At 39.5% G+C, this 24005-nt stretch overlaps 1 protein-coding gene across 3 annotated transcripts in view; it reads right to left on the minus strand.

Moving 5' to 3' along the window:
• gnao1 (G protein subunit alpha o1) overlaps positions 1-24005 on the minus strand; it is a 113752-nt gene that overhangs the window by 18035 nt on the left and 71712 nt on the right. For all 3 annotated transcript variants that reach the window (NM_001016995.3, XM_031900107.1, XM_012961158.3), the window contains exons 4-6: positions 15792-15952; positions 3691-3819; positions 174-303 (exon numbers count right to left, since the gene is read on the minus strand). In NM_001016995.3, coding sequence (NP_001016995.1) covers positions 174-303; positions 3691-3819; positions 15792-15952 — 420 coding nt within the window. The remainder of the gene's footprint in view (positions 1-173; positions 304-3690; positions 3820-15791; positions 15953-24005) is intronic.

A 24005-nucleotide genomic window follows, 5' to 3' on the forward strand; every position in this document is an offset into this window, starting at 1 on the left:
GGAACCTTTAGAAAAGCAGAAAGCCAAAGGCCACTGATCTTTAGGTTGTTTTTTAAAGAATTTTAAAATAGAAAACTTGAATACAAACCATTACATACATACTGTATACCGAATGTAATGACACGGGAGCACTACCCAGCATGGGAAAGCAACTGCTTTCATCTAAAACTTACCGTTGTCTCATCTTCGTGAAGGACCTGGTCGTACCCACTAAGTGCCACACAGAAGATGATAGCTGTGACATCCTCAAAACAATGAATCCATTTCTTGCGTTCTGATCGTTGTCCCCCAACATCAAACAGCCTACATAAACACAAATAGAGGACCAAAATGTTTACATTAAAATTTCAACAGCCACAACAGCATGTCATAGGAGATGTTTAATTCTCTATATTTTTGCACTTTTTAAAACAAGACAAGAATCCTGAGGTCTTCTCATCCCCATGTAGCAATACTAGAAGCTCACCTGTACTTTTCCAGTCAGATGGATGTGGGGGGTAGTGTCTGCTGGGGGAAGCTACACCATTCAAATCCCAGCAACCTACAATATTGGAAGAATGTGGGGACAGTAGCTTAACAGCTGAGGAGCCTCCAACATCCATGACTTGGAGGAGAAAATTCCAAGTGGCAACAGTTACCAAAGAAATGCCTTTTAAGTTAAGAAACAGCCTTTATCTGTCTGTTCACTAACCTTGGTATATGATCTATTTTTCAGGCCGGAATGTCGTAATCTACTGGTCACTAGCACAGACATAAAAACATGTATTCAACAAACTCTAGGGCTTTAGCTGTGCAGAGTACAAAGCACAGCCACTAGAGGGCACTCCTGACTTCTGTTCACAGATAGAATATTTTAGGGTCCCACCTATGTGTTTTCTCTTCAGCATGGTCATTTTTTTTCCATATAAATTTCTACTTTGCAAGATACTGTAAGAAATATAGGAAAAATCAAACAACAATTACCCGAGTGTACAGTTGCTGTTTGGCCCACTAAAACAAGTGTACAAATATAAATTATGAGTGATCATTTTTTGCAACTTTTCCACCTTTCTTACAATATCAAAGTGCAATGATTCAGACTTAAAGGGGTTGTTCACCTTTACATTAACTTTTAGTATGATGTAAAGAACGCAATTGCTATTGGTCTTCATGTTTTATTAGCGGTTCATGAATTATTTAGCATTATTTGTGCAGCAGAAGCAATCTGGTTGCTAGGATGAAATTTAACCTAGCAACCAAGCACAAAACAGCAATGCCACAACTGTTTATTTGGACCTATATTTTGTATATGACATTTGTACCCATAACTGAATGAAATTCCACAGAATCAACTATTGTTTGTCAGTGTTGTGTAGTTTGCTTTGCTTTTGTCTATTTTTCTGGCTCCATTAACAGAAGTAGATGCGCTTTTAAACCCCATGCACTTCAGAGCAGAGATCCACAGACTATGAGGCTAGGCCCCTTTAGGGCTGTGACAGTCTGGGAGATTAGTAGCCGGGCGACAAATCTCCCCAAAATGCCATCCCACTGGCTAGAATGTAAATTGTCAGTGACATACGCGGCGCCCGAGATCGCCGAAGTTTCCTCTCAAGGTAACTTCACCAATTTCAGCAAATCGCTGCGCCGTGTAAGCCATCCCACCGGCAATTTACATTCTAGCCGGTGGGATGGCATTTCGTGGAGATTAGTTGCCCGCGACAAGGGAGGTTTGTTGCGCGGCAACTAATCTCCCCGTCTGTCACAGCCCTTAGGGCCCAAAGCTGTGAATCAACGGTAAAGTAGCCTGAAGACCAATCAGGAATATAATCGAGGACGTTATTCTTATCTATCTTGCGTATTTGTAGCGTTAAAACAGAGTGAAATTAAGAACTACAATTTTATGTGTCCACATTGTTGGATGTTGGATAACAAAAGGAAACCTGGATCCAAAAGATCTAGGGTTAGTTATTAACACAGCCTGCCTGATTTGATAGGATTTGCAAATCTTTACATAAGGACTGTAGCTTTGCAATGCATCTGGCAGAACAGGCAGAAGCTAAAATCGGCCAGATAACCAGTCCTACACTGGCACCACTCTCCTACCTTGCCTGCACCCGGAATTACTGTCTGTGCCCGGGTGCAGACAGACACGATGGATATCTCTGCGATATGGGAATTCTCACATTTTTTTTGCTGAAATCCACCTTATCTGCCTGCATCCTTGCAGAGACAATGTTTCTGTGTGCAAGCAAGGTACAAGACTGGTGCCAGTGTAGGACTGATACTTTGCCTGTGTTTACATTGGCCGAGAGAATCAGCCCCGTGTGGCACTAGCAGAGACAATGAAACTTAACCCAAAGGCCCACAGGGAAGTATTTTTGGAATACTCTGAGGAGTAAAGGTCCCCATAAACGTTGAGATTCACCCGATATCCCCACCCAGGGGTGGGAAATATCGGGGAGCGTGTAGGCTATAATTCGATCGTTTGGCCCCATTGGGGACAATGGGGCAGTCTGTTCTGGGACTGCATCAATCCGACTGAATTTTCTAACCTGGCCGATCGATATCTGCCCAATTTCAGACCAGATATCGGTCAGTCAGGCCCCTCGTTTCTGCCCCTACACGGGCCGATAAGCTGCTGAATCGGTCCAAGGGACTGATTCTTTTTCTTTAGGCTAAAAACAACTTTCATAAATTGCTTGATCTGCCAAAGGCTCACATTTAAATGAGTCTCTGGCAGCATACTTGTGCCAGATGTTTTGAAAATTTAAGTTCAAAATAGATGGAACTGATCCTTCCTCTGGCAGGACAGCTTTTTGTAAACACCGGGGAGGGGGGGAGGGGAGCACAGTACAGTACAGTGTCCTTCTGTATTGTGCATGCAGTAACCCCAAGCCCATGCAAACCCTATCTGTAAAAGAAAGGATATCAGCTCTATGCCCCCCTGCCAAATACTTTTAACCTAGTTTCACCCCACAAGTGCCCAAACAGGCACAGCACTTCCTCAAGCAGAGTATTAAAGATGGCAACAAGTGTCATGGAAAGTTTTCCACAATATTAAGTACATGTATACTGGCTGGATGATCACGACCAATAACTATGTCCCATCATGATATTTTTTATCTGCTAATGCACTATGCAGACCAGTGCATGGTGAACTGGCAGATAATAAGTGAAGGTGAGATGCAGCTTCTCTTCAATTCATGACGTTTGTCTGGGTTATTGGTCTGAACAGCTTATGACAGAAAAGTGACAATGCCATGTATGAGCCCCTTGTGAGGACCATTTAGTGCTTAACAAGCAGATACCTTTAGAGGATGTGCTTAAGTACAGCTGCCTTAAACAGTTTCAATGAATTCTGCCTGGAAGAAAAACACTGAACGCTTGGAAGAACGATGGGGGGGGGGGGGCATGATTTGGTGGCATGTATAATAGGTGGCAGTATCTTACCAACAAGAAGGAGTATCCTTCATACTAAGCTCTTTCTATTGGTACAGGAAGGAAATTTCTCTTTCACTCTTTTAATAATTGTCTGTGCACAAGAGTGGGTTCAAACAAATAATGAATAAATGTGGGCCAGCACAATTTGCTGTGCACTCCATAATCTGTTGTGTGTGCTTGTATCATAACCTGTGTGCAAGCATGGCTTAGAGGAAACAGGAGAGTGATAGTTTTAGATAGCTATTGAGAACTTTATAAGGAGGTACTAACCTGAAGTGAAGGTTTTTGAAGGTGAAGTGAGTTTCTACAATTCCAGTGGTCTTCACTCTGGTTCGCAGGATATCCTGTTCTGTAGGCTGATAATCAGCAGCTCCGATCCGATCTAAACTGTCTAGGTAGCTGGAAAAAAAGGAAGAAAAAAAAATTCTTGTTAAATGGTTTGAAAGTCACATCCGTCATTTGAACTAAGACTAAATAACCGGTAGTTAAAAAGGAATATCTTAAGACACAAGTGAAAAAATGTAAGGGTTTGCCGGTCATGTGCATTTGTAAATATATATGATTTTTAGGTGACAATCAAAACAAAGTTTGATGAGATGTTATTTGAGCAATTAGTGGCACATACACTGAAGACAAAATATTGACAACAATCCAACAACCAACAGTAGTGATTTGCCAAAACTGGGATGAGAGATGCAATGGTGTTAGGCAGGACACACCTTGTCTGCCCCTTGCACAAATTTTTATCTGAACAGAGATACAGTAGATAATTATAAGAGATGCACTGTATTAAAGCTCTGTCAATATTCAGGCACATGAGTACAGTACAGGAGAAAGAAAAAACCCCAGTGTTTAACTTTCAACGATGTGTTTGGCTAGTTTATGATTACAGAGGAAAAGTTTATATAAACTTTAGCATTTGTTAGCCCCTGTAGAGCTGACATCACTTTCATCTCTTTGATCCATGATCTTCTGTTTCTGTTCTCACCATTCTAACTAGAATCAAAGAAGAATGCCTTACAGGAACTGTGCTGAGGCCATCGCACGGGACACTAAATGAATTCACAAGGAGGAACAAAACAGAGAGGGAGAGCTCTGCACTTAATTTAGAGCTGTGACCAATGAGTGATGTCTTCCATCCTGTCATCTGGTCATCTAAAGTTAGTTTAATAAACAATGAAAAAGTACACGTACAATGTTAAGCACTATCTCACTAAAGGAAAAAATAGATATAACTCTTAAGCATTTGAACCCAACTATCCATCTTAATTTTGTGGTAGCATACAGTCCTAAAGCAATGCAAGGTTAAAATACATTTTCTCTACAACCACCGCTTTTGGGGCCTTTGTACAACAGAAAACCATGGGTTTCCGCACCTTCCTGGCATCTGCCTTATATTATTTGGAAGAAACAAAGATCTACCCCCATATGTTATGAAAGGCACTAAGTTTGCCCAGGAGCAATAACCCAGAGCAACCAATAAGATGCTTGCTTTTAAACAGATGACCAGTAAATGCTACCTGCTGATTGGTTGCTATCGGTTACTTCTCCTGGGCAAACTTAGTGCATTTTATTACATAACCCCATTAGTGTCATAAGACAGAGGTTAAGGTGTTTTAAGGTACAAGTAGAGTAAACCTGGTGCAGTCTGAACACTCACAAATAGCCTAATTCTTACTCAAAAGCAGTGCCCAGATTTCTCTGTCATTAATGCACAAGCATATCCGTATAGAGATAATGGGCAAAAGGCAAACTCAGCAGGAATCTGTAAAGTGCAACATACAGTGGAGGAAATAATTATTTGACCCCTCACTGATTTTGTAAGTTTGTCCAATGACAAAGAAATGAAAAGTCTCAGAACAGTATCATTTAAATGGTAGGTTTATTTTAACAGTGGCAGATAGCACATCAAAAGGAAAATCGAAAAAATAACTTTAAATAAAAGATAGCAACTGATTTGCATTTCATTGAGTGAAATAAGTTTTTGAACCCCTACCAACCATTAAGAGTTCTGGCTCGCACAGAGTGGTTAGACACTTCTACTCAATTAGTCAACCTCATTAAGGACACCTGTCTTAACTAGTCACCTGTATAAAAGACACCTGTCCACAGAATCAATCAATCAAGCAGACTCCAAACTCTCCAACATGGGAAAGACCAAAGAGCTTTACAAGGATGTCAGAGACAAAATTGTAGACCTGCACAAGGCTGGAATGGGCTACAAAACCATTAGCAAGAAGCTGGGAGAGAAGGTGACAACTGTTGGTGCGATTGTTCGAAAATGGAAGGAGCACAAAATGACCATCAATCGACCTCGCTCTGGGGCTCCACGCAAGATCTCACCTCGTGGGGTGTCAATGATTCTGAGAAAGGTGAAAAAGCATCCTAGAACTACACGGGAGGAGTTAGTTAATGACCTCAAATTAGCAGGGACCACAGTCACCAAGAAAACCATTGGAAACACATTACACCGCAATGGATTAAAATCCTGCAGGGCTCGCAAGGTCCCCCTGCTCAAGAAGGCACATGTGCAGGCCCGTCTGAAGTTTGCCAATGAATACCTGAATGATTCTGTGAGTGACTGGGAGAAGGTGCTGTGGTCTGATGAGACCAAAATAGAGCTCTTTGGCATTAACTCAACTCGCTGTGTTTGGAGGAAGAAAAATGCTGCCTATGACCCCCAAAACACCGTCCCCACCGTCAAGCATGGGGGTGGAAACATTTTGCTTTGGGGGTGTTTTTCTGCTAAGGGCACAGGACAACTTATTCGCATTAACGGGAAAATGGACGGAGCCATGTATCGTGAAATCCTGAACGACAACCTCCTTCCCTCTGCCAGGAAACTGAAAATGGGTCGTGGATGGGTGTTCCAGCACGACAATGACCCAAAACATACAGCAAAGGCAACAAAGGAGTGGCTCAAGAAGAAGCACATTAAGGTCATGGAGTGGCCTAGTCAGTCTCCGGGCCTTAATCCAATAGAAAACCTATGGAGGGAGCTCAAGCTCAGAGTTGCACAGAGACAGCCTCGAAACCTTAGGGATTTAGAGATGATCTGCAAAGAGGAGTGGACCAACATTCCTCCTAAAATGTGCGCAAACTTGGTCATCAATTACAAGAAACGTTTGACCTCTGTGCTTGCAAACAAGGGTTTTTCCACTAAGTATTAAGTCTTTTTTGTTAGAGGGTTCAAAAACTTATTTCACTCAATGAAATGCAAATCAGTTGCTATCTTTTATTTAAAGTTATTTTTTCGATTTTCCTTTTGATGTGCTATCTGCCACTGTTAAAATAAACCTACCATTGAAATAATACTGTTCTGAGACTTTTCATTTCTTTGTCATTGGACAAACTTACAAAATTAGTGAGGGGTCAAATAATTATTTCCTCCACTGTAATAATGGAATGGAGGTAGATCTACAGTGGTGTGAAAAACTATTTGCCCCCTTCCTGATTTCTTATTCTTTTGCATTTTTGTCACACAAAATGTTTCTGATCATCAAACACATTTAACTATTAGTCAAAGATAACACAAGTAAGCACAAAATGCAGTTTTTAAATGAGGGTTTTTATTATTTAGGGAGAAAAAAAATCCAAACATACAGTGGAGGAAATAATTATTTGACCCCTCACTGATTTTGTAAGTTTGTCCAATGACAAAGAAATGAAAAGTCTCAGAACAGTATCATTTCAATGGTAGGTTTATTTTAACAGTGGCAGATAGCACATCAAAAGGAAAATCGAAAAAATAACTTTAAATAAAAGATAGCAACTGATTTGCATTTCATTGAGTGAAATAAGTTTTTGAACCCTCTAACAAAAAAAGACTTAATACTTAGTGGAAAAACCCTTGTTTGCAAGCACAGAGGTCAAACGTTTCTTGTAATTGATGACCAAGTTTGCGCACATTTTAGGAGGAATTTTGGGCCACTCCTCTTTGCAGATCATCTCTAAATCCCTAAGGTTTCGAGGCTGTCTCTGTGCAACTCTGAGCTTGAGCTCCCTCCATAGGTTTTCTATTGGATTAAGGTCCGGAGACTGACTAGGCCACTCCATGACCTTAATGTGCTTCTTCTTGAGCCACTCCTTTGTTGCCTTTGCTGTATGTTTTGGGTCATTGTCGTGCTGGAACACCCATCCACGACCCATTTTCAGTTTCCTGGCAGAGGGAAGGAGGTTGTCGTTCAGGATTTCACGATACATGGCTCCGTCCATTTTCCCGTTAATGCGAATAAGTTGTCCTGTGCCCTTAGCAGAAAAACACCCCCAAAGCAAAATGTTTCCACCCCCATGCTTGACGGTGGGGACGGTGTTTTGGGGGTCATAGACAGCATTTTTCTTCCTCCAAACACAGCGAGTTGAGTTAATGCCAAAGAGCTCTATTTTGGTCTCATCAGACCACAGCACCTTCTCCCAGTCACTCACAGAATCATTCAGGTGTTCATTGGCAAACTTCAGACGGGCCTGCACATGTGCCTTCTTGAGCAGGGGAACCTTGCGAGCCCTGCAGGATTTTAATCCATTGCGGTGTAATGTGTTTCCAATGGTTTTCTTGGTGACTGTGGTCCCTGCTAATTTGAGGTCATTAACTAACTCCTCCCGTGTAGTTCTAGGATGCTTTTTCACCTTTCTCAGAATCATTGACACCCCACGAGGTGAGATCTTGCGTGGAGCCCCAGAGCGAGGTCGATTGATGGTCATTTTGTGCTCCTTCCATTTTCGAACAATCGCACCAACAGTTGTCACCTTCTCTCCCAGCTTCTTGCTAATGGTTTTGTAGCCCATTCCAGCCTTGTGCAGGTCTACAATTTTGTCTCTGACATCCTTGGACAGCTCTTTGGTCTTTCCCATGTTGGAGAGTTTGGAGTCTGCTTGATTGATTGATTCTGTGGACAGGTGTCTTTTATACAGGTGACTAGTTAAGACAGGTGTCCTTAATGAGGTTGACTAATTGAGTAGAAGTGTCTAACCACTCTGTGGGAGCCAGAACTCTTAATGGTTGGTAGGGGTTCAAAAACTTATTTCACTCAATGAAATGCTAATCAGTTGCTATCTTTTATTTAAAGTTATTTTTTCGATTTTCCTTTTGATGTGCTATCTGCCACTGTTAAAATAAACCTACCATTGAAATGATACTGTTCTGAGACTTTTCATTTCTTTGTCATTGGACAAACTTACAAAATCAGTGAGGGGTCAAATAATTATTTCCTCCACTGTACATGGCCCTGTGTGAAAAAGTAATTGCCCCCTGAACCTAATAACTGGTTGGGCAACCCTTAGCAGCAATAACTGCAATCAAGCGTTTGCGATAACTTGCAACGAGTCTGTTACAGCACTCTGGAGGAATTTTGGCCCACTCATCTTTGCAGAATTGTTGTAATTCAGCTTTATTTGAGGGTTTTCTAGCATGAACCGCCTTTTTAAGGTCATGCCACAACATCTCAATAGGATTCAGGTCAGGACTTTGACTAGGCCACTCCAAAGTCTTCATTTTGTGGATTTGCTGGTGTGTTTTGGGTCATTGTCCTGCTGCAGCACCCAAGATCACTTCAGCTTGAGTTGACGAACAGATGGCCGGACATTCTCCTTCAGGATTTTTTGGTAGACAGTAGAATTCATGGTTCCATCTATCACAGCAAGCCTTCCAGGTCCTGAAGCAGCAAAACAACCCCAGACCATCACACTACCACCACCATATTTTACTGTTGGTATGATGTTCTTTTTCTGAAATGCTGTGTTACTTTTACGCCAGATGTAACGGGACACGCACCTTCCAAAAAGTTCAACTTTTGTCTCGTCGGTCCACAAGGTATTTTCCCAAAAGTCTTGGCAATCATTGAGATGTTTTTTAGCAAAATTGTGACGAGCCATAATGTTCTTTTTGCTTAAAAGTGGTTTGTGCCTTGGAAATCTGCCATGCAGGCCGTTTTTGCCCAGTCTCTTTCTTATGGTGGAGTCGTGAACACTGACCTTAATTGAGGCAAGTGAGGCCTGCAGTTCTTTAGATGTTGTCCTGGGGTCTTTTGTGGCCTCTCGGATGAGTTGTCTCTGCGCTCTTGGGGTAATTTTGGTCACTCCTGGGAAGGTTCACCACTGTTCCATGTTTTTGCCATTTGTGGATAATGGCTCTCACTGTGGTTCGCTGGAGTCCCAAAGCTTTAGAAATGGCTTTATAACCTTTACCAGACTGATAGATCTCAATTACTTTTGTTCTCATTTGTTCCTGAATTTCTTTGGATCTTGGCATGATGTCTAGCTTTTGAGGTGCTTTTGGTCTACTTCTGTGTCCGGTAGCTCCTATTTAAGTGATTTCTTGATTGAAACAGGTGTGGCAGTAATCAGGCCTGGGAGTGACTACAGAAATTGAACTCAACTGTGGTTTATCACACCTAAGTTATTTTTTAGCAAGGGGGGCAATCACTTTTTCACACAAGGCCATGTAGATTTGGAGTTTTTTTCTCCCTTAATAATGTAAACCTTCATTTAAAAACTGCATTTTGTGTTCAATTATGTTATCTTTGACTAATAGTTAATGTTTTTTGATGAGCAGAAACATTTAAGTGTGACAAACATGCAAAAGAATAAGAAATCAGGAAGGGGGCAAATAGTTTTTCACACCACTGTATGTGGTATGCAAGAAAGCTAAACGGTATTAAATTCAGAGAGACGATTGAAAGGCAGTGTCCTTGAATCTCTCTCTATAAGTGAAGGCCCAGTGGGTTTTAGGTTATTAGCTGTAGATCTATATTATCATCTAAATAATGATAAATTATTAAAATGCACTGATTAGCACCGCATATCAAGGAATTAACCCGCTTTTATTATGGAGGACCTGCTAAAGATATCTAATATTTACATGAAACAGAAAGCAATAGCTGCATACTGTGGATTACAGGTGTCGGTAAGGGAGTCAGGCCACTTTAGTAAATATCTGTAAAACTTCTGTATTCCAATATAGTAGGAATTGTGCCTAGTACAAAGGAATGGCAGGCAGTGTTTGTTTATCTTTTTGCAGGCTATGAAAAAATGTATTTAGTTCTGTTCTTTAACTCTGTCCTGCACCAGATGAAGCATACCCAGAACTTCAGACGTAACTTTTATGAATTTGGAATATATAGCCTGTGTGCGTTTTTTAAACAACATATTTAATACTGCCATACATGCCATTTTTATTTACATATAGTCTGCATCCCACAAAAGAGAACTTGTGAATGTTGCAAAGAATGATATTAAAATAGGTTATTTTACAATACAAGGTTAGTAAACTTCAGACTGGGCATTTGTTTGTACTTCAGTCTGTTGATGATTCCTTGTGACATTGCACAAAAACTGAATGTGGACAAATACGGCTATACTTGTCCCAAAAGGAGTCTGTGTTGCGGCAAGCGTTTCCCCAGTTTTCTATCAATAATAGCAGGCTGTGGGAGACAATATGATTTCCTAATGGGGAGGAGTCATGGAAACAACACTACCTATTGTATATAATGTGAAAACTGCAGCAAATCAGATACAGTTTTACCCAGTGTAAAATACATATATAGTTAATCTGCAAAGCGATTACCATTAAATAAATTCTAAGATTGTTTTTCAGCAAATTTAACCTATTATTCATGTCTGTATTAGTCTAGCCCTGTGTTGTTGAAAATACAATGAGCTGTTAGGTTTGAAACACTAACAGGCTTCTGCCATTGCATTTCCTCAAGGGAATGGGCAGCTAAATCATTTATAAAACAACTCAGTATTATAACGCAAGATTGATGCAGTACCTTTCTCTTGTGAGACAACCAGCAACTTATAGCAATTAAGGCAGTCATCCCTTAGGGTCACATATGTTAGGACACTTGATCAGCAGCCATTAGTTCTAACAATTTGAAAAGGGTCTGTATAAATACAGTTAGATCAAGAAAACTGGTAAATTACACCAACAACAGAATTTAGGGATCATTTAAGAGCAGAAAGTCAGTGTGAAAAAAAAATGGTGCAATCTGCTTTTTTTTTTTTTTCCCTTGCCAAGTCTTCCTGTTTTGAAAAATTGCTGCAAGTCTTTGCACTTCATTTTGGAAGCCACCCCAATGAATACAGCACTGCTTGCATTCGCCAGTATTTATTAGGGGTGGGTGAATCATCTGGCACAAGTCAGCGTGCGTTAGCTCAAGGAGTGTAGATCATATCCATACCAGGACAAGAAACACTCTGTAATGGCGCATGTTCTTGAGGGTCAAGTCAGGGGTCCCCAAACTTTTTTTTACCCATGAGCCACATTCAAATGTTAAGAGTTGGGGAAACACAAGCATGAAATGTACCTGGGGGTACCAAATAAAGACTGTGATTGGGTATTTGATAGGTCATATGTGGACTGGTAGCCTACATGAGTCTGTTTGGAAGTACGCCTGGTATTTGTGCAAGCAAAACTTGCCTTCAAGCCAGGAATTTTAAAAATAAGCACCTGCTTTGAGGTCACTGGAAGCAACATCCAAGGGGTTGGTGAGCAACATGTTAAGTACCACTGGTCTAAGTAAATGACTAATTTTATCTGCAGTAGTCCTCTCTTAAATATTACACTAAACAGATAAAGCTTATTGTGTGCAATGATCCATTAGTTTTTGCATTTAAATATTCTTGCTATTAAGACTATTAAGAGAGTCCTAAATACACTGATCTGAGGACACTGCTGAAGAATATCGCTATGGCAGTTCCCTTTACAGAGCATAAATTCCAGAATACAGTGAAAGTATGTTTTTCACACTGTATGCCCTCAGCCTAATGGTTGATTTAAGAACAATGATAGATTGATTCTTGCAGTTGCATTTAAAATGTGGCAACTTGCTGCAGATCACTTGCTGTTGACAGCAAAAGGGCACTTATGTGAATATGAAATTACAGGGAGATCAGATTAATAAAATGTTGCTACAGTTCCATTTAAACTGTGATACGGGTATATGGGAGTTTCCCTACTGTTTACTTCCATCTTATTCTTTTCCAGTCAATGCTTTGTTTCACATTTTTAATCCCCAGAACTGTTCTAAAATGTATTATTGATTTTTTGGGATTCGTGGAAGTGGAACACAAAACCAATGGCATTTTATAGAAATGTGCAGTTAACTCCCGTGAAACACTGGTTCTGATATTACATTACATTCTTCTTGCTATCTGTAACATTCCACCCACAATTTTCCAGCCCTCATTGTTCCTGACGTCATCAGAATGTGTATAGGCAAGCCATAATTTCCAAACATGCACACAAATAGCTTTTCCCCTGCCATCAAAATAAATGTATTCTCCTTTAATAGATTTTATTGAGGCCAATTTACTGACTGACCTAGGGCAAGCAGAACCCTTAAGCTCTTCACCTGTTTTAGTAATAACATTACTTGTTAATTAATTGTCCACCAAATGTAAAATGGTCATGTCAAAATGCCCTTGTTTTGAAATCTTTTAATAAGAAACACAATACTATAGGAATGCAGACTTTTTACTTCATGTCAGTACAGAATACATTAAAATAAACACGCACTCCTCCTGACATGATCAGCATCACAGATCGGTGCAAGCACAGATTTCACAATCACTATGGAAACCAGGGATTTACTGAGGCGTACAGGGATTGGCTGGTAGCAAAAGGGTAGCCTTTATCATAGTAATAACAGAGCTGTGTAGCCATCCCCCGCTTCTACCTCTGATAGGGGAAAGAAGTGGTGGGTGTGTTTGTCAGAAGAGGTTGCAGCCTGTAGCGCAGAAGGCTTGCATCCCCTGTCTCCATGCCCAACATACCAATGAAAAATGTGACCGAGGCACAAGATGCAAAGTCACAGACTAGAAGAAAAATCAGGTGTTGCCTTTGAGGTAGAGATTATTAAAGGAGAAAGGAAGGTAAAAACTAAGTAAGCTTTATCAGAAAGGTCTATGTAAATACAGCCATAAACACTTAAACACTGTTTATAACACATAAACAGAAACGTTGCGCTGAGTTCTCTGCCAAAAGATTTGTTGTGTCTGTTTTTCTGTGCCAGAGACATGCAGCTCTCTCCTCTCCTGCTCCCCCCTCCCTCAAGAATGCTAAGAACTCCCCCCCCCCCTTAGGAATGTGGATCTGAGCCAATCAGCAGGAAGCTTCCTCATAGTCTTCCTAACTGAGCATGTACACCAGTCTGGGTCTCGGTGCAGTAACGAGGCATTATGGGAACTCTCTTTATACAGCTCAGCATTTTTTCTTCCTGTTTGGCTTCTGATCATTTGAACAGGAGAAATATGGGGAGACTTAAGGGCACTATTGAGAGAACTGAAGGTATGTCTGCAGCTTCAGATTAACTCTTTATTAGCCTTTCCTTTTCTTTAAAGCCCAAAAACTGAACTGAAGTTTAGAAGCAGTTTAAAAGTAGTAAGTTGTGATATAGAATGATATTAGAAGAATGTTACAGGTAGACATGGCTATTAGTGCAAAACAGTCTGTTCTACTCTACAGCAGTATCTAGATACTACACCAATCTGCCTGCCGTGGACATCAGAATGTAAAACCTTTCCTTAGAATTGACTCAACCAGTATCTAGACTCAGTCCAACTTATACCCAACACTTATACATCCCATTATTAAAGCATTTTTCTCTCCTTGTCCTCCCTTCCTCATCCACACACAGCTGATACATTTCCCATAGGCTAAGACTACAGACAGAAACAAAAGGAATAAAAGAGCTGCAAGACTTTTCAGCATACGAGAAGAATGAGGCAGTTCGCACCAACTTACTCAATTAGTATTAGCAAAAAAAAGAACGGAGACATCACAGTGTGCAAAGAAAAAATAACTTGATTCTGAATGTGCTCACAGGCACATGGGGTGTTTTAACAATGTGTCACATTCCAGCAGAGGCCAGAGAGGCTCAAGTCGTTCAAGCCATTTCCTTGCTCTGACCTCCCTGCATTTCACTCTGGCTGGAAGGCATCTAGTTTAGTGACAGAATGATTAGCTTTAACAACCTCAACAGATAATGACAGTAATTCACATTGGCATACCAACAGAAGGAGTGTGAACTATGGACAGATTGATATAACAACTGGACAGGACACAGCTCATTAATAAACTCATTTTGGACCAGTCATTTACAAACAGGGCCAATAAAAATTAATGCTAGCACAACACAATGTACTACAAGCCCCATGTGACTGCCAAATAACTTAATATTATGCAATATAACTAGTGAAACATGCAGTCTCATGCATATAATTATTTGTCTGTCATATGACACATATACTTTAATTCTACTATCTCAGAGGTTTCATTGCTAGACATGCACTTGCCTATGGCTTGAATGTGGAAAGCCCAGTTTGGATGCTTCTTTCATCTCCTAGATCCCCTAAATTAAACTGCTTTACGCAACCACACTTAACAGAAAATAGTTCACCACTGAAGTATTATGGCAGTGTCATTTAAAACTTTTAAAGGCCCAGCAAAATATTACACTATTATGTAAGAGACATGCGTGAGCGATGTTATAATGGAGCTGTATATAAAGCTTAGGATTTAGCACCAGGCTGTGCACTTGGCATTTATGTCACACGTGATGCAAGTACCACATTTATTCTTAAAGCATGCTACAGTGGTTAAGTAGTCTTTTTTCATACTATGAAGCAGTTGTTCTTGAACAAACTGCATCTGTAAAGGAACTGGGGGGGGAAAGGATCTAAGGATTATGCTGGCCACACACGAACCAATACAACTGTACGAAACTATGGTTTGTACAATTTTCGTACCATGTGTGGCCTCCAAATTATCGGCCCGATAATTTTCGTACCATGACAATCAATCCAACTAGACAGGTCAGAAATTTTTGGTTGGATAACGGAAAAATCCTTGGGTGACCAACAATGTATTTCTATTTTCTATTTTTTTCGTACGATGGTTATCTGCTAATTATTTTATATTCAGAACATCCTCAAATTAGTTTTTTAGTACTTTATCCTACAATTTCAATTTTCAATTCAACTGTTGCATTTAAACTTGCAATCGATAACATTTCAATCAAACATTTGTTGCAACACGACAAGATCTGAATGTGTATGGCCAGCTTAAGTTGAAGGTAACAAATTATGAGATGTGTCTTATTTTGGCACCGTTCCTTCTGATCAATTATCTACATTGTGTTTAAAAACATTCTGTGAAAAAAATAAAAGCATTTCTATTATAAATATTTCGTAAAATGCTATGAAACATCATCCTTTGTGTCAGGGGCAAAACCAAAGGCAATTACCACTTATTTCAGCAAAGTGCTCTAGTTAGGCCTTAGCCCACAACTAAAAGATCTAATTTTGATCCCATCAACGCAATGTGGACGTAAATTATTGTATGCCATAGCCCTAAGTTTCTTTCAGTAACTTACTATTTAGCAGAGTCATTAAGCTGGTATTCCCTGGATCGGTTGAAGCATTCCTGAATTCCAGAGTCTGCCCAAAGTCTCATCATGGCAGATAACAGCTCAGGAGAGAAAGGTTCTGTATCTTCCATACGGCTCACCACATCACACACCATCTTGGCATCAGCCTGTGAAAGACAGAAGAGTTTAAATATGTGAGAAACTGGCACTAAGAACTAAGCAAGTGAATAGGATTACAGTTTGTACTAGGTGCTGGGATATTATACTACTGCCTTCTATAACTGGGAATAAAGTTTACATGTACTTGACACCTGCCTTTATTTGGGTTTCAGAACAGAGTCCCCTTTGTGTAATTTGCATCCCGCATGCGTTTGTAATTCAGGTAACTGCATCATGTTCCTGTCACAAAATCTGACACCTCTATATCTGGTACAGGTATCGGACCCCTTATCCGGGAACCCGTTATCCAGAAAGCTCCGAATTACGGGATGCCCGTTTCCCATAGACTCCATTTTAATCAAATAATTCAAAATTTTAAAACTGATTTTTTTCTGTAGAAATAAAACAGAACCTTTTAATTGATCCCAACTAAGATATAATTAATCCTTATTGGATGCAAAACAATCCTATTGGGTTTAATTAATGTTTTATTGATTTTTTAGTAGACTTAAGGTACAGAGATCCAAATTACGGAAAGACCCCTTATCCGGAATACCCTTGGTCCCGAGCATTCTGGATAATGGGTCCCATACCTGTACAAATTATATGCTGATCTGCAGTGGGCACAAATTCTGGAAAAGGTTGCATTATGAGCCCTAAATTGTGTTTGCTTTTTATAGCAGAGATTGTGCTCCTTTTGTTTTATATTACTTCCTTGGTAATTTTGCATATATGCATATATCAATGGATAAATGATCTCATACAGAAGTTTGAAGCAGTATTTGGAGCTTTAAAGCTTTAGTGCAAATTTAAATGCATGGCTGTTTTATAATTAATTCATAACCCTCTACAGAAATGCCATTTAACAAACATGTAAACCATCTGTAAAATCCCTTCATGTCCAGTCTGAAAACCACTAAATTTAGCCTTGATATTGTGTTGGGCAGTGACAGTGTCAGGTTGTTTCAACTGGTTGCACAGTCTAGAATATATGGACACATCATTTACACCAGTGCCATAAAGAGAAATGACCAGCAAGACTAGTAATAAAAAAAATCTACCTGCTACCCACTCAGACTCCATTCCATTCAAACATTATATGCATCGCCTATATAAAGGACTCAGACAGACACTTATATTTCAAATATCCACACTTGGCGATTAAGAGAGAGAGGCATACAGTAGAAAAGAACATATAGATAATTTACACTAAATCACAGGTTTGAGAATCTCAGTAGAGGCCTACAGAGCATATATGTAAGTACACAGACACCTTTAATGACAAAGTATATAGAATCACCATGCAGACTTGCAATATATTTGACCCTAGAACAATATATTTTAGGTACCCCCTTAACTTGTGAACAGAATAAAGTTTTTTCAGGAATTTACTTCCTCAGCTGTTCTGGGTCTGCCACTGTTATTATAGCCATGCACATACAACAGCTAAACCTGGTCATCAATAGTTAGTATATCTGCACAGCTCTAATTTTTGTAAAAGTATGGGATCCCATTATCCAGAAAGCTCCAAAATATGCAAACGCTATTTCCATTTTTTAATTTAATTTAAGTACATCCAAAGGGAAAATTTGACCCTTTAGAATGACAAATATTAGAGATGAAAACTTGGAGCTGAAAAGGTCTGGGAAAATAGACAAATACTCAAGATATCTGCAGCGATATTAGGGTAACATAATCAAAGGTGATTTTCAGATTTTGGTAGTTAAGGAGGTGGCAACAAAATAAACAGAATCGGCCCCCACTGCCTGCTTTTCCAGTCACCTGAACCACTCAAGTGAGCAGCTGTCAAGTTGAAAACAAAGAAAAGCCCCATTTTCCAAGCATCAACCATTTGCAAAAGCCATAGCAAATTGACTACCATCACAGCACACATGTATTATCCCAATATAAACTTTTATGCTGATTTTGAACATATTACAACTGAACCTTCTAGCACTCTGCAACCATCTACCCTCCTAAAGGTGGCCATACATGGTAAGATCCACTTGTTTGGTAAGGTCACCAAACGAGCGGATCTTCTTCTGATAGGCCCACCTAAAGCTGCCCGTACATGCACAAATGTTTTGTACGATTTTTGGACCATGTGTTGGGTCCAAATATAGTCCAATAATTTGCGTACCATGGCGATAGGTCCTTTAGTTGATCGGAGAGATTAGAAAATTTTGGTGAGATAGCGTTAAAATCTACGCATGTATAAGGTCTGACTATATGCTACCTACAATGCGTTTCTGGGACGTTACTTTCTTACGATGCCAATTATTTTATGTTCCTCCGATTTGTTATTTTTAGTACTTTATCCTACAGTTTGAATCTGAAAGTTAGTGTTATATTGTTGCATTTAAATGTTGGTCGGAATAAGAATAAAAACTGAACATGAATGGGCCGTTTAGGTGGGAGATATCGGGGCAAATGATCAAATTACAACAACAGGTTTACGCGGCCGGACCGAGGACCACACCGTCCCTGATCCATCTGCCCAATTGAGACTTTAGGCCAGATGTTGGTTGGGTAGGCCTGTCGGGAATACCCATACACAGGCCGATTAGCTGCTGAATTGGTTTGAAAGACTCGAATCGGCAGCTGAAATCTGCCAATGTATGGCCACCTTAATTCTACACTCTAAAAATCTGAAGAAACTTAAAAAGACAGTCTAAAGCCTTTTAGGTTATGAGGATGCAGAATGTAAAGGCTTGTACTGGTCAGCCATATTTGGTGTAACAGACTAAAACCCACCTCATTAAGAGGAGTGTACCTAAAGGCACTGTAGCCAATGTACAACTTTGGTGACCCGCATCTCATAGCCAGGTTGACTATAACAAATATATAACCACTGAGAAGAACTCAAAGGGAAAGAAAGCAGAGGCTCACTTGCCCCAAAAGCTGCTGAACCTTTGGTCTATTTGCAAAGTAGTCAGAACATAATATTGAAATTCAGAGTAGGGGTATCTTCCAAGGTCTCAACATTTGGAAAGTCCTAAGCCAGGCATAATGGCATTTTTGTAGACACCTATAAGTATGACACATAATCCATGTACTGAACACAGACAGGAGAACAAACTGGGGCCAAAAAACCTTTTTACTAAAAGAAAAGCTCTACATTCTGCTTTCATATTTTTTGCATTCTGCTTTCTTAAAAGAAAAAAGGTTAATAAAATTTAAAAGGCACTAAACTTGAGAATAAAGTTGTCTTAAAAATTTTAAGGACTTGCTATAGTATAGCAAGTAGTATACATATATAGATATACATATAGTATACATTATATAGATTAGGCTTTATATACAGAAAAACTGGAAGGCAATTTGGTAATTGTGAGAAAGAAATCTTGAATGTTAACATTCTCTTGGCTCGGAATCAACAATTTATTAAATGTACTATTTCCTTTGCATATAAAATCACATGAGAAATTAACGGGGTTGTTCTTAATCTGATGACAGGGAAATCATATAATTTGTCATAAAGAAACGTATTGACATATATGCCACTGAAATGAATTCTCATACATCAAATAATAATTCCTTCATGTAATAAACCACTTCTAGCTGAAAAATTCCAACAATAAGCTTATAGTGAGGGTTTCACATCTTGTCTTCACCACCATTAAATACAAAATGGGAATTTCCACCCAGCTCTATGTGCTCGCCTTTAATACAGGCCAAATATTGATAAATTGTGCAGAATTCAGTCATTTCTAATCATGCAAGGTTGGGAACTGCAAAATAACACAACAAGTGAACATTTGGATCCAATTATACCAGAGAAAGGCCTATTTATAACACAATGGAAACCTTAAATTAACTCTTCAAATGGATTCAGGTCCTCCAAGAAGAAAGATGTCAGACTTTTTCTCCACTACACACAAAGACACATTTGCACGCACACGTGGGACAAAGTATAAGCATACAAAAAAACAACCTTATCAACTAAATAAAAGTGTATTTTTTTAAATTATACCTTCCTGCAAATTATTACCTTGTAAATGGCTGCTTCTAATGTACAAATTAGCAAGTCATATAGTGGATAATCTACCCCCTTCAGCAATTTATTAGTCTGTTATAGGTCCTCTTGCTAAAAGCAGCAGACAACAGATCAATTGATCTTGCAATGGAAAGATAAAGAGGAGCAATATCACTTAGTAATTTTGTCAACCTATGGAGATACTATAAAAAAAGGGTCAGGCATCCCTAAGACAGATATATAGGTATCTATAGTCATATTTGCCAGAAAGCAGGTGCTAATTATTGTGGCAATAGATCTGCTACAAAAACTCTGGCATTTACTACTCAGAATAGTTTTTTTTCCCCAATCAACCACTAAACCTTACTAAACACATTCATGGAGTCAATAAATAAAAGTAAACAAAATCTAAAGGGACAGCAGTCAGCTAATTTGCACTTCAAAACTAAAAGTCCTGATTCATCCTTTGTGCCCAGATAGAACTGGGCACAGTAAACACTAAATAAATGTAAAGGTTTAAAAGCAACACAAAATCTAGTTTAGGACAGGTGTACTATTTCGAATAGACTCACTTTGTGGTTAATATATTACTCTACACTAAATATGAACTAAGCCAATGAGCATTAGTGACTTCCACACTGCCTGGCAAATCCACCTAATTCAATTTCATGCAGATTCGCTCCCTTATACACCTTAATAATACTTCGCTGACAAGTACAGCTTCTGCCTCCCTCAGCTACACAAAGCAGAGCCGAGCAGGATGTGGCCTGAAAATGCCTGCTTTTGCATTTGTGGGCTGATCCCCATTTGGCTCCGATCATGTAGAGGGCAGCTGTACCACACAAACTGGTACTGAGGATTCCCCACCGATTATTACAGTTTTTCCTCAGAGGCCTACCCCATAGTCTGGGAAACCTACAATGGCGTAACTATAGAGGAAGCAGACCCAGCTCTGTTACATATCCTGGTGCGAGTGGGCGAGGAGCACGAGATGTGAGCAGGTGGGAGGGTGGACGGAGGCCTGGTTAGGGGGTCCTGGTAGTGCCAGACCCCTCCATAGATTTTTTGCAGAGGGCCTGACACAGTATTGTTACACCACTGAAAACCTGTTTTAGGTTTAATGGTGCAATGAAACGATTTGATTTAATTTATGTAGCCAGCTAAGAGAGCTAAGATTTTGTGTTCCTATAATCCCCATCTGACTGTGAATGCTTCTGTCACAGGCAGCACTTTTGCCAATGTGGGATTTTTAACTAGAATGCTTGGGTCTAGGGTTTTCAAGACAAGATTTTCTTTTTTGTAATTTGGGGAACTATGCCCATACACCATAGAATTTTTATTTTTTTTACGCTAGATAGCTATAAAACACTAACAAAAAATAAGAATAGTTTTAAAACAAGATGATGTAGGGAACATCACTTATGGTTTTAAAAGCATTATGCATTTCTGGATAACAAGTCCCTTATTTTTATACGTCTTTCTGATAACCGAAATCGTTGATAAAATATTTAATATGAATAGCCCTTAAACCACAACATTTTTTCTTTACATATTGCTTTTTTTCTAACACTAAACAAAGCTGTTTCAGATCCTGTAGAAAGAAAATGGGATGACCAGCCTTCCCCAGTTGTTACTGTACCAGTATTTGTATAACAATTTGCAGTCAAGTGGCACAAAAACAGTTAAATGATAGATTATGAATGCCACTCCCTTAATGCCACCTTGCATTGTGTCTGGCACAGGGCACACGCCTTTAAATCCTTAATATATGGCTTCATTAGTTTCCAGAGACCAATTAATTTTGTGAGAATAGCTCTGCTTTACTCTCCTTTCCACTCCAGGGTGTGCTTCATGCTGGGTCTAACCTTTCACACAAATCCCCCCTCCTCTCTTGGCACAGTGGGCATGATTTGCATTTAAAATATTTATCTTACACTGATTTCTAGCTTCCTGTCCCCCACGTGCCGCCCAACCTACCCCTCCTCTGAGCACAGCCTTGCCATCTGTCCGCCAATCTCTAGAAACATGGAAGTGATGAATCTCTAGGGGTCTGTTTAATGAAGAGAATAGGATTGGCTGAGATACCCACTAGGGAAGCAAATATAACATACAGGAGCCACACTGTAGTTCTTTGGTAGGGGAAATGCATTATAAGCCTTTATGAAATCTGTGTTGACTTTTATGTCAAATATATCAGTTTTGCACATAAAACTGCTACTCATGATTCTGTATTTCTGCAGATAAATGTGAATTATGTGGTGAATGGCAGATCATAACCTAGTGAAAATAAACGGAAAGTCAGTTGAGGGTCTTAACCAGTGTCATTCTAAAATACATATGTACTTGGAGGTAAAGCAATATGTTTCAGGGATAGGTGGAGACAGGGAGACTAAGTAGAGTCAGTGATGAAAACCACAACAGATTAAACAGGGAAGCTGGAGGCAAGGCTGTTGGAGACAATAGGAAACCAGGGGAATGAACAGTTAAGAGGAAATAATAAAGAGACAGAAGTAGATGCCTGTAAATCAAAAAGTATCGATGGAGGACAGTTTAAGTCCAAGCTGCAAGCTACTGCAATAAATTGAGGCTGTAAACTGTGATACAAAAGAAAGCATGGAGGAAGGGAGGCAAAACAATAATAAACAGGACATCACTGAGGAAGGACAGACACACAGGTTTTTATAAAGGTAGCATACTAACGAAAGACGGGAGGAAAAGAACTGCCAAGCAAGAAAGGACAAGGCTAAAAATGGGTTGGCCTAGAACAATGCATAGCTTAAATTAATAGTTTTCTATTAGTGGAAGTGGATGGATGGAAAAACTGATACAGAAAATAAAGGAGGCAACGGGTGAAGAATATGATGTCAAATATAGAAAGACAACTAGTAAAGCCAGAAAGAGTACATGATGGGGGCTTTGTAACGTAACTGGATTGCTTATTTATTTATATAGTTAAGCTATAGTGCAAAAAGCTCAGTGCAATACAGTTTGATAAGCTACATTCTGCTCTATGAACTTCCAGGAACATAAGGTCACCATTATGGATAATCATGCTCACTGTATAAAAGACTCTGCATGAACATTAAGAGTGCATATAGCAAATACATCTCTGGGTGCAGAAATGAAAAATCAAAACTGCTCTTGTGAGAGTAGCAAACACTTGCCTCAAAGCTGTACCACATAACACAGCACAAGCACCACAAGGACCTGAAAAACAGGCCTCTCTGTCCTTGTCACCAGAAAGAACTTGGGTGCTAGCTCAAGAGAAGCTCAATTAATGAGCTTTGTTACCTTGGCAACATTTCATCTCCCTGCCATATGAGCCCAGTAGACTGTTTGTGTGAAAAATGAATAGGATTGGGGGGGGGAGGAGAACGAGGAACAAGAAAAAAAAAAGTATGCACCAAAGCAAAATGCAGTGATAAATATGTTTCTAATGACAATGCATGTATTGTCTTTTGAATGAAATTTTACAATGTATTGTTTAGAACTATATTTGCACCTTAAACTACTGAAATCTTGTGTTTTCCATTATACCACTCTGAAAGGCTAGGAACCAGAAAACCCATCATCCTGGACTGACTCTTTGGATTATATCTTGCATGAAAATGCAGTGTACAGGTGTACCTTACCAGAAAAATATTTCTCAATAAATAAACATAGAAACTGGCATCCATCTTGGATACGGCTCACCAAGCACACAGTATTTTCTCTGCCATTAGAAATCTGCACTTTTTTCTGAGGGTTAGGATTTCTCTCTCTTTACTGTACACAGCATGCTTACTTGGCCAAGCATGAAATAAAGGAACTCATGCACCTGATCTGTGTGTGTTATGCTTTCATTCAAAACAGACATTTATTATTCGCATTAGAAGGGATGACTAAAAGAAGCAGGACTACTTAACACAGAACTAAGAAGCAGATATTGCATGGAATTAGCAAGGGAAAAATGGAGAAGCACCAAGGACTTGGAAACTAAGATCTGGAACTAGTTACTGCCCTGCAGGACTATACCCAGGATATAATCGTCAACTACCACCACCTTACCACATACAGAACTTCCCCTTTACTGTATTTTCGAGCGC

Source organism: Xenopus tropicalis, chromosome 4 (genome assembly GCF_000004195.4).
Source record: "Xenopus tropicalis strain Nigerian chromosome 4, UCB_Xtro_10.0, whole genome shotgun sequence".
NCBI classification, from domain to species: Eukaryota; Metazoa; Chordata; class Amphibia; order Anura; family Pipidae; genus Xenopus; species Xenopus tropicalis.